Below are 15,957 nucleotides of genomic sequence, written 5' to 3' on the forward strand. Positions count from 1 at the left end.
TTCTGTCTGCTTCTTCCTCAGATTGAATCTAGTGAATGTCCGAATAACTTAGCCGCAGACACTGGTTAGTCCAGATATACAGCCCTGTCCCTATCCGGGACGCCAGAGAAGGTCAGTCACAGGTGCCTCTGCGCTACTACTGTCGAAGCCATCCCTCTGCCCAGGGAGAGCACTGCACAGCGGGACGCATGGATGATGTAATCCGTGGCAACTCTGACCTCGTTAAGAAGAGGTGCCAGCGGGCTTGTCATCAGGAACCAGCGATGGAGACTAACACCAACAGCGGCAGTTAAGTTAAGTTCAAGTCAGCAGACAACGGACCTAACTAGCAGCAGATAGCTAGCCCAACTCAGCAGAGGTGTTCTCAGCGAGGGGAAGAGCGTAAGAACTGAGAGACGTCTGTGATGATAGGGGTTATATGTGCAGGTGGGGCTGTGTGCATGTCAACACAGGTCATCTGCCTTGAAGGAGTGAATAAAGGTTTCTTCGGCAGGATGTGCGAGGGCTATCCCATACTTATGTGTACTGAGTGAATAGACTGAAAGGGAACTGATTTATTTACCAGAGGGGAAAACAAGAGAAACAGAAAAGAATTATAATATTATTGAAATTGGATGATACGGTTACAAAAAATCATATATTTTTTAAAATTCCATTTAATCCTTGACTCCTTTCTCAGTTTTTGTTTTGGAAAGAAGAAATAGTTTTTCTTTGTCGCTATCACATTTTTAAACTGCATTTGGTTACAATTTGAAAAATAAAGCTTGGAACAATCAAGTTATTGTTTGGTGTGTCACTGGATTACTTTAATGTTGAAACAATATTTTAAACCCGAGGATTCTAAGATAAGCTCTGAATCCTCTGCACTGCTGTCCCATTGATGCTGTGTAATTCTGTGCTTGTTGCACAGCATTACATAGCATTACATAGCTTCTATGATTTAAGCATGCAGCATTCCTAAGAAAGGTAAAATTGTTTCTTAGACATCTGGCTGCAGAGCTCCACTAACTGTGAGTTTAGAGAGCCTGAAATATTACCTAGATGAACCTGAACAGACAATCTGTGGAGTGGACAGAAGAGAAGGATGTGACAGGGTTTCTTTAATAGTCTAAGGAGCTTGGAAAGAAAAGGGTTTGGACATCTTTAGTAAGTAGCTCATTGGTCTGAACATGCTGTGTAAATCTTATATTATATTACATTACACAGCAAGCTCGTAGCACACCTAGCTTGCAGCAGCTAAGTTGTTTATGCTTTGTGGTTATCTCTGTGCAGGTAACCACTGGATTAACTTTAGTTATATCTGTTTTAGATCCATCAGTCTGGTCTCTGGGCCTGGACTTGCAGACCACAGGGAAACATCACACATCTATTAGCTGTCTGACAAATATTTGCACAATTTCCTTGAAATTCTTTAAATTTTTGTTTAATAAGTTTATATATTTGTTTATTTTAAATCTTAAAAGTGTTCAGAAAGGTGCGAGCAAGAACAATATTAAAAAGCTGTTTCTGCTCTGTACTTCCCTGGTTATTAGTAAAATTACTGATCACTGTTTTGATGAACAGTGAACACATGCTCTGATCAAATATTGATTAACTTTTTACAATTGTGGAAGAAGTACCTATCCTAAATCCAGGATGCCATCCAGGCCAAGGTAATCCCATCCAGAGTAAGCATCTAGTTAGATACCATTTTTCTGATACTAGAAGCAAAAACAAATTAGAGGTCATCAAGGTCAGTATGAGACATCTTTATGAGCTTCTTAAGACATTACTACAGTCTAACTAATTGGTGTGTGTGATCTGGCTCCATGGATAGACAAAGCTGGGTGTCATCTGCATGGCAGTGAAAATGTATGCTGTCTTTTTTTTTGTTTTGCCTGTCCCGTTTGGTTCTTTTGCCATCAGAATTATTGTCTAAAGGCCAAGAAAGATGCCCAACGGATTTACTTTACCAAATTGAACATCCCAGCCTTTGCCGTAATGGTTTATTTGATTCACCTTTTATTGTTTATTTTATTTATTTTTTTATTTACACTTGCTAGATACGGGACAGACTTGAATGAGGAAAAGAAAAGGGAGAAAGGAAGAGGGGGGGGAAAAAACAGCGGAGAAGACAGACGGGGATAAAGGGCAAAAAAAACAAAAAACTAAATAAGCAGACAAAAAAAAAATACATACAATACAATAACCTAGATCACCTGAGAAAGAAAAAAGAAAAACAGCAGAAGAAAAGGAGAGCAATACAATAAACAACATCACGATGATATATGGGAATATGACAGTAAATACTAAATATTAAACATTATTGTGCAGCACGTAATATCAACAGCGCACAGTGTGCTTTGAGGTAGGAGCCAAAAAGGGTGTAGCTTGTGTGTGTGATCACCCGTGTGTACACCTGTGAGCATGGACGCGCTTGTTTTTAAAAGGTTCCTTCATGTAATGATCTGCTAGAGGAGGTGTGTGTGTGTGTGTGTGTGTGTGTGTGGGGGGGGGGGGGGGGGGGGGGGGCACAGCCCCGTCCACCAGGGCATGAAGCAGGTGTGGAGGAGATCAAAACTCCAGACATCCAGAGGCCCTCAGAACACAAGAGACCAAGGAAGACCAACACAGGGGCAGCTGCACCACTATCCCAGAAAGAGCTGAGGAGAGCCCCAGATGAGGGGTCACTCAGCAGCCGCGGAGCAGAAGCCAGGAGGGGGGGGTTGCAGTGACGTGCCCGTGAGCTCCGCCGGCAGCCAGCTGTGCCAGAGTGACCAAGCCCCAGGCCGAGGGCACCCAACCCCCGAAGTGGCCAAAGCGAGCCCCAGGCTCCAGGCCCCGACAAGCAGCCACCAAGGAGTGAGCCGGTGTGTACCCGGGCGCCCATCCCCGGACACAAAGAACCACCAAAGCACTGATGTCTGAGGGCGTCTGCCACTGGCAGGGGAAGTGGTGGGGGGAGATAGGCCTCCATACCTTAGAGGGCCTGAGATGTCCCCAGAGAGGTGGCGTCTGATACCCAACCTGACATATAGACACAGACATACAGGCACACACAGATACAAACATCCATTCCCACCCTTATGCTCTCATATGCAATTACTCAACACTCACCCAACGTGGAGACAGACATAGAGAGACACTGTACACACAATCACACTCCCCAAGCGTACTCTAAGAACCGGGTCTAGGTACCTTTGCCCCTGGAGGGGGAAACTGCACCCAGACCCAGGTGGTGTTACCCTTTTCCCTGAAGTGGGGAAAAGCAGACCGCCCCGACTCCGCAGCAGCAGGGAGGCCCCACACTCCAGACCCCAGTCGGACGGCCAACTCCTCCTCCTGGCCCCCCGCTCCAGCAGGTCGCAGAGAACGGGGGTGAGAGAAGACTCCAAACCTCCCTCCACCCGCTCATATGTAGTGCTGATGCATGTGTGTTCTAAGGTGCATTTAAAACCCAGGAGGGCATGGAGCTACCTGCCAGAGAGCAGCAGGTAAGCGCATAGCCCCTCCTGATAGCCCTCAGTGTCTACGTGTATTTAAAATTGAGAGGTGGGCAATGACGCCAGGGGTGAGGTGTACACCCTGATGGTCTTTTGGAGTCCGTGTAGCGTGCCCACCCCCAAGATCCTATATGTATGTGTTATGAGAGTGTGAATAATGTGAATGTCTAAGTTGTGAGATAAAATTGAGGCACAAGAAGCCAGAAGGGGACAGAGGGGGGATGCTTCCCCTGCACCCTGGTGACACACCCCTACTCCAAGGCCCTGCATGTGTGGGTGATTGTGGTGGAGCGGGAAGAGGGAGGCAGCTGGAGATGGGGAGGGAAGGAAGGGAGGGGCAAGTGACCTCTCCCTGGGGCCAGCTCCCCCGCTGACCCCAGTAGGCACCCCCATACTCTGCAACCCGCCAGGGAAAGGGGGCACAGGCCCATCCGGACCGGGGCACAGAACAGCAGCGCCACCCGGCCCCACAGAGCCCAGGACAGCCCATCTGACCCCACCACAGAGAAAACTGCACCCACCCCGTCATCCACTCATCTTCCAGACTACACAAGACAATAGACGCCCAGGCTGAGATCTTCCTCCACCTCTCCTGTATCTCCCCCTCCTGCAGAGTGAGTTCCTGAAGAGAGGAGAGCTCCTGCAAGATGTAACAACCTCCCCCACCAGTTGAAGAGCCCCCCAGGTGGCTCGATGCACTGGCGGAACCCTGCGCCAGGGCCGGGCCCCCATACACCCACCCACCCACAACCCCAGCAACATACCAACCAGGACCCAAGCCCCCGAGGCCCGGCCAAGGCCCCAGCCCAGAGACGGAGCGCCCCAGAACCTCACGCCCGTCCCGGACCCACCCAGGGGCAGCCAGGCTACCAGGTCAGTAACCCACGTCCGTCAGCACAGACCCTCCCCTAGCCCCGCTGCATGCAGCCACAAGGAAACCGTCACCTAAGAGCCCCTAATAGGCCATGACCGCTACCCCGGGTTGAGCCCCCCAAGGAAGATGCTACTGGGGAACCCCCCGACGCCCTAAGCCTGTCCCTACCCCCACACCAATCACTACAGCGAAGGTGGGACCAAACTATGACCCCCCACCCCCACTAGGTGATGGAGCTAATCAAAGGAGCCCAGAGCAATTGATCTGATGTGGTGGTAGAGGCTGTATCGAGACTAATGTAATCTAATAGATAATTTCTATATTGGTTAGAATTAAGATTATTTTTGTTTTTTCCAGTTCATGAGGACTGTTTTCTTGGCTATGCATACGGCAGTGAAAACCATATGGGCTATATTCTTATCTGTAGTGACATTATCTAAGCTGCCCAACAAACACACTAAAGGGGAAGTTGGAATGTTACATTTCAGACACTTTGGCTATGTTCACACTGCAGGCGAAAGCGCATCAAATCCGATTTTTTTGACCCTATACGACCCATATCCGATCATGGTATGACAGTGTGACCGGCACAAATCCGATATTTTCAAATCCGATCTGGGTCACTTTCGTATGTGGTACTGAATCCGATACATATCCGATGTTTCAGAAAGCGACTGCTGTGTAAATGGTCAAGTCGCATTAAATCCGTTTTTTACGTCACTGACACAAGACAGACGCCAATTATCACCGCCGGAGAAGCGCTCGATAAGACATCGCGAACGCATTTTATTGTAGTGTGAACGAGCAGACAAAAAAAATCTGATTTGATCAAAAAATCGGAATTGAGCATTAAGACTTGCGGTGTGAACGTAGCCTTTGATAAGTCTTCACATATCTCGCGCCAAAACTTCTGAACTGGTGGTATGCTATGCCTTCTAATGATACTGCCATAGGGATATCAAGAACCCAGTGGAACTCCATAATTAAATTTAGCGTGTGAAAAGGACTCTCCATTTCCTGACGTGTTCGGGTCAAATCAGACCGATTTACAAATTTAAAAACTCCTAAATATTGTGTTTTACATCCAATTGCCTAAAGGCCTTATGACATCCTCCACACTATGCACTTGAACATATTAAAGTGATGAGCACTTCTTTCGTTGAATTTTGAGTGTTTTAATCAATTTTGTTACATCTGTGGTGTTCAAAAGTGACCGTCATAGAAAATGAATGGGAATCCATCATCATTTATTTATATAGCACTTTAAAAAGTGCTGTACAATACAAATATAAATATAGTAATAAAATAACAGAAATCAGACATAGCATCAAAATTAATAAAAATGTCAGTTACCCACAGAGTTAAAGGCCAGGGAATAAAAATAGTTTTTTAATAAGGACTTAAAAACTGTCACTGATGTAGCCCGTCTAATATGGAGAGGAAGGTTGTTCCAAAGCATCGGCGCTGCAAAAGAGAACACTCTGTCTCCTCTAAGTTTCAGCCGTGACTTTGGGACCAAAAGCAACAACTGCTCAGCTAGAGCTGGGCGATAGAACGATAACGATATGTATCGCGATATAACTTTTACTCGATAGAGAAATTAAGCTATCGCGATAGACCTCGCCACTCTTGTCCTCTTAAAAAAAAAAAAAAAAAAAAAGGTCAGCCGATCCAAATTCAGTAGCGCAGAGCCGAACCAATCACAGCCGCAGCGTCACGTCGTGTGACTTGTTACGTACAGCACAAGTGCCAAGCCGCACGTGTGTTTGTTTGGGAAGCAGCCAGCGGGTAATGGAGCCAGCGCATAATGGAGGAAATGAGTGTGCCGACTAGAAAAACCAACCGAGCGTGACCGAAGAGAAAACAGATGATGGTTCCAACGCCGGAGAGATTGTCGAACGGAAGAGCCATAGAAGTTCCGTAGTGTGAAGGTATTTCGGCTATTTCAAGTCTGACAAAAAACAGAGTAGCGTGCACTGTAAATTGTGCCGAAAGCAAGTCTGGAAATACAATAAACTGGTGCATGCGTCACACTGTGCGCCACGTTATTGTTTCGGTGAAATGAATTTCTACAATACTGTTACTGTTAATTCTACTCTCTGCAGTGTTTAAATGCTTACATATACACACAGTTACTGTCCCTCCACACTTACGACTCGGTTCTGCTTCTATGCCCCAGCTTTGTTTACTTTTTCCCACCGAGGCTTCTAGACTTCTGATTGGCCAACATTTCTGCACGGTTAGGAATCTAGCTCCACCTGCTGCTTTGGCATGTTCATAGCAGCGTTTTCCTTCATTTCTGCCTTTATGTGTGGACGGGATTATTTTTTAAAACGAAAACGGAAAATCTCCGTTTTCAAAAATACCCGTGTACGTGTGGACGTAGCCTCAGTCTCTGACTGGAAGCGCTAATTCGTCATTCGGCTTTTGTCAGACTAAAGTAACTGTTAAAACTGTTTGAAAAGCTAAGCTATACAACAAGGAGAGATTGAGAATTTCCTTTTAGTTCTCAGTTTATTTGATATTGACAAAAGTTAGTCAGTTTTGTCTGTTCTTCTGTAAAACAAACTAAGATTTATTTTTAGAATTAATACTTTGTTTCTAAGTGGAATTGACAATTTAGTCTGTTTCATTTGTTCTATTTTGAAACTTAAACGCTTTAGCGGCTGCCTTTTGTGTAGTTTGCAATATTTGCCTTTATTTATCTGAAAAAGTCTCATGTTCCTTAAGTACATCTACCCTGTTGAACTTATTATGGGAAATAAATATTTAAAAACAAGCTGCTGATTATTTCACATTTTACTTGTGAGCAACGGCACATTTAAATCTTACAAATATAGTTATTTGGCTTATATCGTGATAGATATCGTTATCGCCTGAAATGAAAAAAACATATCGTGATATGAAAAAATCTCATATCGCCCAGCTCTATGCTCAGCTGATCAAAGAGAACGAATGAGAACATGGGGCTTCAACAAGTCAGACAAATAAACAGGTGCCAGACCATTTAGAGATTTAAAAACCAATAAAAGGACTTTAAAACAGATCCTAAATTCAATTGGAAGCCAATGTAGAGAGGCCAAAATCGGAGTGATGTGGTCAAATTTCCATTTGCCAGTTAAAAATCGTGCCGCAGCATTTTGCACTAGTTGCAAGCGTGACAAAGTGCCCTGCCCAACCCCTATTAAAAGTGTGGAAATAAAAGAAATTATTTTACTGCTACAATATATTCTTTATCATTAACATTGCATTGATAATATAACCTACAGCATTGATATAGCATCAAGATGTTTATTAAAGATACTGGCATTGGATTAACCTTTTATTACAGGTGCAGCCATAATCACTTTATACACACATTGCATATTTGTGCTCATTCAGAGATGATGCTCAGTCTATTAAAGGTTTCAAGCTTTGTGAAGCGCTATGTCTTCACAATATATTGTGTAGGTGACTTGGAGCAATAGAAGGATAAACAGCATTCATGCTTACAGACATATGATTTAAACATAGGCCAGGCCGAAGGCCTGGTATTCATTTAGCTTCTAACTGCATTTTAGTTTGCTTAGTGACAGATGACAGAAGATGAGTCAAGAAGAGGACAAGCCCAGAGGGACCGTCTGTGTCTGAACCTAATTGCCTTGTATGGAAGATGTGATAGAAAAAGGAACTTCTTTGTCTAATTTTAGCGGTTTAAGATTGACCATTTACTGAAACTGATGCATATTATGTTAATTTGTGACGCAGAAGGGGTTGAACCCTGACATGAATAAAACCATTCTGAATTGAGCTGTTCGGTGAAGATCGATGCTGGTGTTGCTGTATACATCTTCCCACGCGTGTACTCAATAAATCATTGTTTGACTGCACTCTTCTGGGCCTCTGTTGGTTTGTTCCATTGCTCAATATTTTCGAATTCGGGACAAAAGAGAATTGCAATAATCTAAATGTGAGGTAATAAAGGCATAAATAACACTTTCCAAGTCACGCTTGGAAAGAAAGGGCTTAACCTTCATTAAACGTCTGAGGTGATAGAATGCTGATTTTACCACCCCGTTTACGTGGTCATGAAAGGTAAGTGATCAACAGTATCAAACGCTGCACTGAGGTTTAGCACAATAAGCACAAAGATGAGTCCACTGTCAGAGGCCATAAGAAGATCATTTGTAACCTTCACCAAAGCTGTTTCTGTGCTGTGATGGGCTCTGAAACGTGGATGAAATCCGTCTTAGAAGGTATTAAATGCTGCACTTTGTTTAAACGCAAAAGAAAGAATAACAAACGACTCTGTGCTATACTGCCATTAGAAAAAAGCATGTTGTTTTTACTGCTAGTAGTTTACATAATAATAATAATAATAACCAACAACAACAACTTATAAACTTATAAAGTGCTTTCAGACAAAGTGCTGTACAGCTATTTGAAAATAAAGAGATAAATAAATAAAAGTGATGCATAGCAATACAAGTTAAAAACACAAATTAACAAGTTAAAAACATAATAAAAGTTAAAAACGATAAAAAAAACAAAAAACAAAACTAAAAGGCAAAGAATTAAGACATGTAGGATAGGGTGAACAAGTGGGTCTTCAACTTAGCTTTGAAAACCTCCACAGAGCATGCCTGCCTAATATCTTGAGGAAGGTTGTTCCACAAAAATGGGGCATGAAAAGAAAAATCATGTTCCCCGATAGTTTTTTTTCTCTGGCTCTAGGAACCTTTAAAACGGCAGAATCCTGGGCTCGGAGAGTACGAGATGGAACATAAGGGTGCAAAAGATCAGAAAGGTATGAAGGTGCCAAACCATTTAAAGCCTTGTAGGTGGTTCATTTTTAAGCAGCAACCATCAGCTGGCTGAAGTTTTAGCTGCTGAGGATAGAGAACATAAGCTACGTATACAAACTATTGACAGAGGAGGATCCTACCCTATCACGTCTACAGCTGTGCTCAGCTCAGGGTCTAGCAGCAGAGAGAAGGCAATGGGCTCCCACAGGTTGTCACTGGCTATGATCTTGACCCTCTCCAGACCACTCTTATCCAGAGTGTATCGCAGCAGCTGGTGCAGACAGTCACAGTCATAGAAGGAGATTGACAGCAGAGAAGACGGATTCACAGCTAGCACAATTCAGAATTTGTCTATACAATGTTTGCTGCTTTCCACATAAAACTTTTATATCCAGAACTAGTTTCTCAAGAAACTGGTGGCATTAAAGATGCTTTTGTAAGAGACTTGATGCAATAGGAGGGATAAACTACTGACTACAGTTAACATTTCAGTGATTCTGTCCATGTTTGGGACAATTTATTATAAATCAAGCAATCAAGGCTTTATTCACCACATGCAGGGTGCCCTGCAGTGAAATGGGACGCCCCCCCCCGACCATACACACACAACACAGACATCACATGGGGAAACAGGTCGGAGATCGGTAGCGTTACAGAAAAACATTGAAATATACACTACAATGGGAAAGTACAAAAGGAAAAAAAGAGACCTCTACTCATGCTGGGCTCCGGGAAGGACAGCATGAGAACAAGAAACAAAAAAACTCCTCTGCACAAAAAAGCACATAAATGTCCACAGCACAACATTATGTAACACGTGACAAGCCACAGGGATGGGTAGGGGGTGAGGAGTAATCCGAAGCAAACACAGCAGCCATCCTGCCCAGCGCTACCATTCCAGCGCGGGCTCAGACCCACCGTGTTCCCCAGGAGGGAACAACCATCGAAGGCGTTTGGAAAGGGAGGGGTGATGAGTGTGTGCATATCAGTGTATGTGTATGCATGTCCATAGTTCAGCTGAGACAGTGTCCTTCGCCTGCCAGGCTAAGTAAACAGTCTTCCAGCCAACCCAGGTGGCCTTGCATGGAATGGGAAGGAACAGACTCAACACAGTCGTTATCAGGGAGTTTTTGTTCGGCTCCAGCCTTGAGCCCACAGCTGGCGCCGAAGGGATAGCCGCAATAAATGGTGATTTTTCTTTTATGCGAGCAACTCATGAGAATTTCAAAGCTGCTCTTTAACACACACTGGTCTCTCAATCTCCTGTGGAGAGCCGCGAGCCTCTCCATGATGTTATCAAACTTGCGCTCCGTGGTCTTGTCATTCTTGTGCTCTGATAGCCGATTCTGAGAACTCACGACTAGGGATGGTTACCGGTATCCGGTGCCATGATGGCACCGGTTCTGACATAAACGGTAGTAACCAGACCGAAAAGCAGCGCACATTTCGGTGCTTTATTTCGGTGCTTTTTTTTCCCTGAGCTGTGATACACTTTAGATTCTAGCCAATCATTTTACGTTTCCGAGGATAGTAGGCGGGCCCAGGTACGTACGTTCTTTTAGAGCAGAGCTACAGATTAAAAATGCCCAAGGCGAAGCGGTCAAAAGTCTGGCTGTACTTCACAGCAAAATATGCAAACTCAGCAGCCTGCAAGTGCTTTAAGCTGATACTGTGATACTGTCAAAGGAAGTAACACCTCATATCCGATGAAACACCTGGCGACGCATAGCGGGTTTTTTTAAAAGCCGAGAAATGCACCGTATTTGATAGCTTGCTGCGAGACCTCACACCGTGCACATCTACTGCGGGTGTGGCGCCTGTTATCGGACCCGGAGTTAGCAACATCCCCCAAAAACTCGAAGAGGAGAGTCCTGGCCCCTAGCCCTGCCAGTGTAGCAGAAATGATGACGGATGATGATGGCAGCAGCAGCCGTTCTTCTCTGTGTGAGTAGCTTAATGTTGTTCGTGTGTAATTTACGTTGAGTAGGCTGACCTAATGCAGTAAAGTGAACTAGCAAACACCATCATAGCTACATGCGGCTGTCTTCTTGTTTGATGGCAGATACTCCCTTCACCCTGGCCAAAAAGGCTAAAATGACCAAAGAAAAAGTGGAAAACAGTTAAACATGAGAGGTTTTTGGACAAAGTTTGTGTTTTTTTCCATTGATTAAGCACTGCTTCCATCCAAGAGCGATACCATATATGCCCCATAGCTGCAGAAAAGGCTAACATTGTTATCTTTTTACAAAAAACAAAAAACAGCTGAACATGAGAGGTTTTTCGACCAATTTTGTGTTCTCGATTCTTTAAGCACCGGTTTGAGCACCGTTTAAGCACCAGCACCGTTTCAAAAGTACCAGTTTGGCACCGGTATCGGATAAAACCTAAACGATACCCATCCCTACTCACGACTGCAGTGAGCTGCTCCACGATGTAATCCAACTTTCCCTCAGAGATGTTATTCTGAGTGATCTTCTCCTTGATGTAATCCAATATATGCTCAGAGGTAGAGCTGGGCAATAGAACGATAACGATATGTATCGCGATATAACTTTTTCTCGATAGAAAAATTAAAATATCGCGATAGACCTCGCCGCTCTTGTCCTCTTACAAAAAAAGAAAAAAAAGAACAGCCAATCCAAATTAAGTAGCACAGAGCCGAACCAATCACAGCCGCAGCGTCACGTCACGTGACTTGTTACGTACAGCACAAGTGCCAAGCCGCACATGTGTATTTGTTTGGGAAGCAGCCAGCCACCGTACCGCCCGGGTAATGGAGGAAATGAGTGTGCCGACTAGAAAAATCAACCAAGCGTGACACACACATACGACTCGGTTCTGCTTCTATGCCCCAGCTTTGTTTACTTTTTCCCACCGAGGCTTCTAGACTTCTGATTGGCCAACATTTCTGCACAGTTAGGAATCTAGCTCCACCTGCTGCTTTGGCATGTTCATAGCAGCGTTTTCCTTCATTTCTGCCTTTATGTGTGGACGGGATTATTTTTTAAAACGAAAAATCTCCGTTTTCAAAAATACCTGTGTACGTGTGGACGTAGCCTCAGTCTCTGACTGGAAGCGCTAATTCGTCATTCGGCTTTTGTCAGACTAAAGTAACTGTTAAAACTGTTTGAAAAGCTCAGCTATACAACAAGGAGAGATTGAGAATTTCCTTTTAGTTCTCAGTTTATTTGATATTGACAAAAGTTAGTCAGTGTTGTCTGTTCTTCTGTAAAACAAACTAAGATTTGTTTTTAGAATTAATATTTTGTTTCTAAGTGGAATTGACAATTTAGTAGTCTGTTTCGTTTGTTCTATTTTGAAACTTAAACGCTTTAGCGGCTGCCTTTTATGGAACGCCAGGACTGGCATAATGAATTAATTAAATACACCATTAAATAATTAATTAAATGTGACAATAATTAATAAAATTGGAATTAATTAATTAAATAAATAGTTATGACACATGTGATTAATTAATTATTGACACATTTGATTAATTAATTATTGACACATTTAATTAATTAATTATTGACACATTTAATTAATTATTGACACATTTAATTAATTATTTAATGATATATTTATTTATTTCATTTTGGCAGTCCTGGCGCCTGGCTCTCATCTTGAAATAATTTTATCTGTCAGCCTCACCCATCAAACTCAGGGGGCGGGGTTAACGCTGATCGAGTCAAAACCATTGCTTTGGCCTGGTGGCCATTGTTTCTAGCACACAACAACCGGCATGTGGAAGCTAACAGAACTGAACTTTGAAAAACCCTGTTTGTGTGTCACCAAATACCGTTTTAATATTTTTGTAGCCGAGCATGTAGTGGTTTAATCTTCATGTGTCTGGTCGGTTTGTCAAGATACAGCCTCTTTGCAAAAGTGTTTCGATGATTTCGGAGATGTCTGCCCAGTCTCACGGCAAAGCGTGGGATAGACCCGCTTGCCTCGCAAGCAATCCCACCGACAAAGCGCAGGCCCCGGTACACAGCTGTAATAACCCCCGCTGACTTCTTTTACTGAGGTTATATTTATCTGTGTTTTATTTCCTGATGTTCTTATGTGTCCTACGTGTTTCAGTCGCCAATTCTGAATTATAACTAACATTAAAAACATGTTTAAGGAGGAGAAAGTGCAAATAAATCTGTTTAACATCTGATCTTTGGGTTTTTGTTCAGTAATCAGCGTCATCTGTGTATAAACGCATAAAAGAGATAACGTTGGTGTTTCCGTCATGTAGTAACTGCTGGCTTTAACTGTACAAAGGTTGTTCGACACTATGAAACACATACAGACTTCATGATGTTCGGCTAATATTTTTATTGTGAATATTAATCATGAGGGTAAACGGCCCTGTACACCACGGAGCGAGGTCAGCATATCCACGATATCCTCAGCTCCATGAGTTAACACAAAGTTTCCCAGCTGACTATCTAACTGCCAACTATTCCAGAGACGTGAAAATATACAGCATAAAGAAAAGTGTAAGAGACTCAGCAGCAGATTAGAATAACATTTATACATTTAATAAATCACCAAATGAATCCAAGAAACGAGCAAACCTGTTCCGACAATTTGAGTTTGTATTCCCTCAGCTGCAGACTCGCTGCTGTTTAAATGTTTGAAAAGGAAGATTAGATATTAAAAAATGTCAAACATAGACTCAGTCTGCCTTCACATTTGATATGAGGCCAGCACGTATAGTGGCTGTGTCCTGTTTTAAGATCATACATGTAAAATTGTTGTCTGACCTCCGTCGATCCAGCCGCTCAGAGTCCGTGGTTACCATGGTTACTGCATAAGCAGCTATAATGTTAACAGCTGGCACTGAGGAAGCTTACCGGCAGCATGGGTGTTTATGTTTTTCATTGCAAAAGAACCGTCTGAATGGTTAACTGAAGTTAACTTGGATAAATTATAGTTAAGGAGTATCACAGATAACGCCTATGTGAGCTGTGCGACTGTTCACCACTACACTGAAATCAGCAGGCTATTACTGAAATACACGTGCTAAATCATAAACTATGCTATAAATAGGGAGGTCCTATTAACATGTTTAGTTTTAAAGGACACCTTCCTGCCTTTAGTCTCCTTCATGAGCAGTATTAGTTTTCTTCTAACATCCAGAAGTCTGCACGATGTGTTTCATAGTTTGTAACAAGCCTTTGACAGGTAAACATAACATGACCGAAAAAGCAAAAAAATGGTTCATTTATGTTTGATGTGTGTTTATTCCTCCCTAAATATTGTCGGTGAAGTTTGCCATGCACGTCAGATTTTCCTGCGCATTTTTATACCTCTGCCAACAGAGAGAAAGAAAAAAAAATCTCATTCTAACAGACAGCTGGTGCTTAGAATACAGTTGAATAACTATTAAAAAACAGATGATATAATATTTCTGTCCATGTTGCAGACTTCATGATGAACATGCTGTTGCAAACTCTGCTCCTCTCGGTGGAAATGCGCCTTCTCTTTCCTCTTTGTATAAAAACGTTATAAAAGTCAGTTTAATCTCAAAATTCACTGTTAAATCCAAAACACACCAGATAAAGAAAAGCGAATAGTTCAGTCTAACACATGTGCCAGTGAACCATTAAACGTCTGTGAAACTATGCAGTTATGAAACGTAACTTTAACCTCAGCCAAACCGATTTGCTCAGTTGTAAATAAAACAGCGAAGTAAACAGACAGAACCTGAGTGAATGAAGTCCAGCGTTTAACCACTGAGAGCTAAAACTCAGCTGAGGTTTCAAAGCTGTGTGCCGGTGATTGGACATCAGCCGCTGATGAAGCTGTTCACCTATAAAGTCCTCTGTAAGGAAACAAGCTCCAGCAGCTCGGGAAAAATACTATATTTACTTATCTTGTGCAGAAAAATGCGCTGACATTGCTTTATATCGAGCACCGGCTGCCCAGTTAAACTGTGACTATCACCAGGTAACGTAGGCGTGTTTCTTGAATTAGCAGCAGGTGTTAAACAGCTGACAGATGAGGAGGAGGATGCATGCAGGTAAACTGAGGGTCTGTTGAGCTGATCGCTGGTTTCGTGAGAAAAATGTCAGCTCGTTCTTTATGTTACAGAAGCACAGAGACACAAAACCAGGCGGAAAGAGACGATTGTTCGGTGAAAATGAGAATCTGCGAATGCAACATGTGGAACACGGAGAGTGGAATATGTAAACAAACCGGTTAACGTAACCCCCTGGGTGCACTCTGCATGCTAATTGTTAGCAGAGCTAGTTAAATCTCTGAAAACATCTGAGCACTTTTGCAAACATGTTCTATGTTGACAACCTGACCAGACATACGGCGCGACATTCGCGGCTAAAACACTGTTAAAAGTGTAGTTGGTGACAGAAAAACGGGGTATTTTAAAACTACACCACCACTGCTGCCTGTGATTTGATCTGCATTCTGGGATAACTGGCTGCCCCAAGTCTACACAAGCAATCGATTATCTAGGATCGACCTGTTTTGACTTACTTTGCACGGCAACCAATCAAATGTTAGAGAAGCTGCATGGGCAGCGTTAACCCCGCCCCCTGAGTTTGATGGGTGAGGCTGACAGATAAAATTATTTCAAGATGAGAGCCAGGCACCAGGACTGCCAAAATGAAATAAATAAATATATCATTAAATAATTAATTAAATGTGTCAATAATTAATTAATTACATGTGTCATAACTATTTATTTAATTAATTAATTAATTCCAATTTTAATTAATTATTGTCACATTTAATTAATTATTTAATGGTGTATTTAATTAATTCATTATGGCAGTCCTGGCGTTCCATAGCCTTTTGTGTAGTTTGC

At 42.9% G+C, this 15,957-nt stretch overlaps 1 protein-coding gene across 2 annotated transcripts in view; it reads right to left on the reverse strand.

Annotated features, from left to right (window-relative positions):
- The window catches only part of galcb (galactosylceramidase b), a 46,327-nt gene that overhangs the window by 25,297 nt on the left and 5,073 nt on the right, over positions 1-15,957 (reverse strand). Inside the window, exon 7 of one of the 2 annotated variants that reach the window (XM_082515740.1) lies at positions 9,281-9,411. The exons of the other annotated variant lie outside the window; for it this stretch is intronic. Coding sequence (XP_082371866.1) covers positions 9,281-9,411 — 131 coding nt within the window. The remainder of the gene's footprint in view (positions 1-9,280; positions 9,412-15,957) is intronic. 2 annotated transcript variants of the gene reach the window in all.

The sequence above is a fragment of the Aulonocara stuartgranti genome (genome assembly GCF_965226115.1).
Source record: "Aulonocara stuartgranti genome assembly, chromosome: 19".
NCBI classification, from domain to species: domain Eukaryota; kingdom Metazoa; phylum Chordata; class Actinopteri; order Cichliformes; family Cichlidae; genus Aulonocara; species Aulonocara stuartgranti.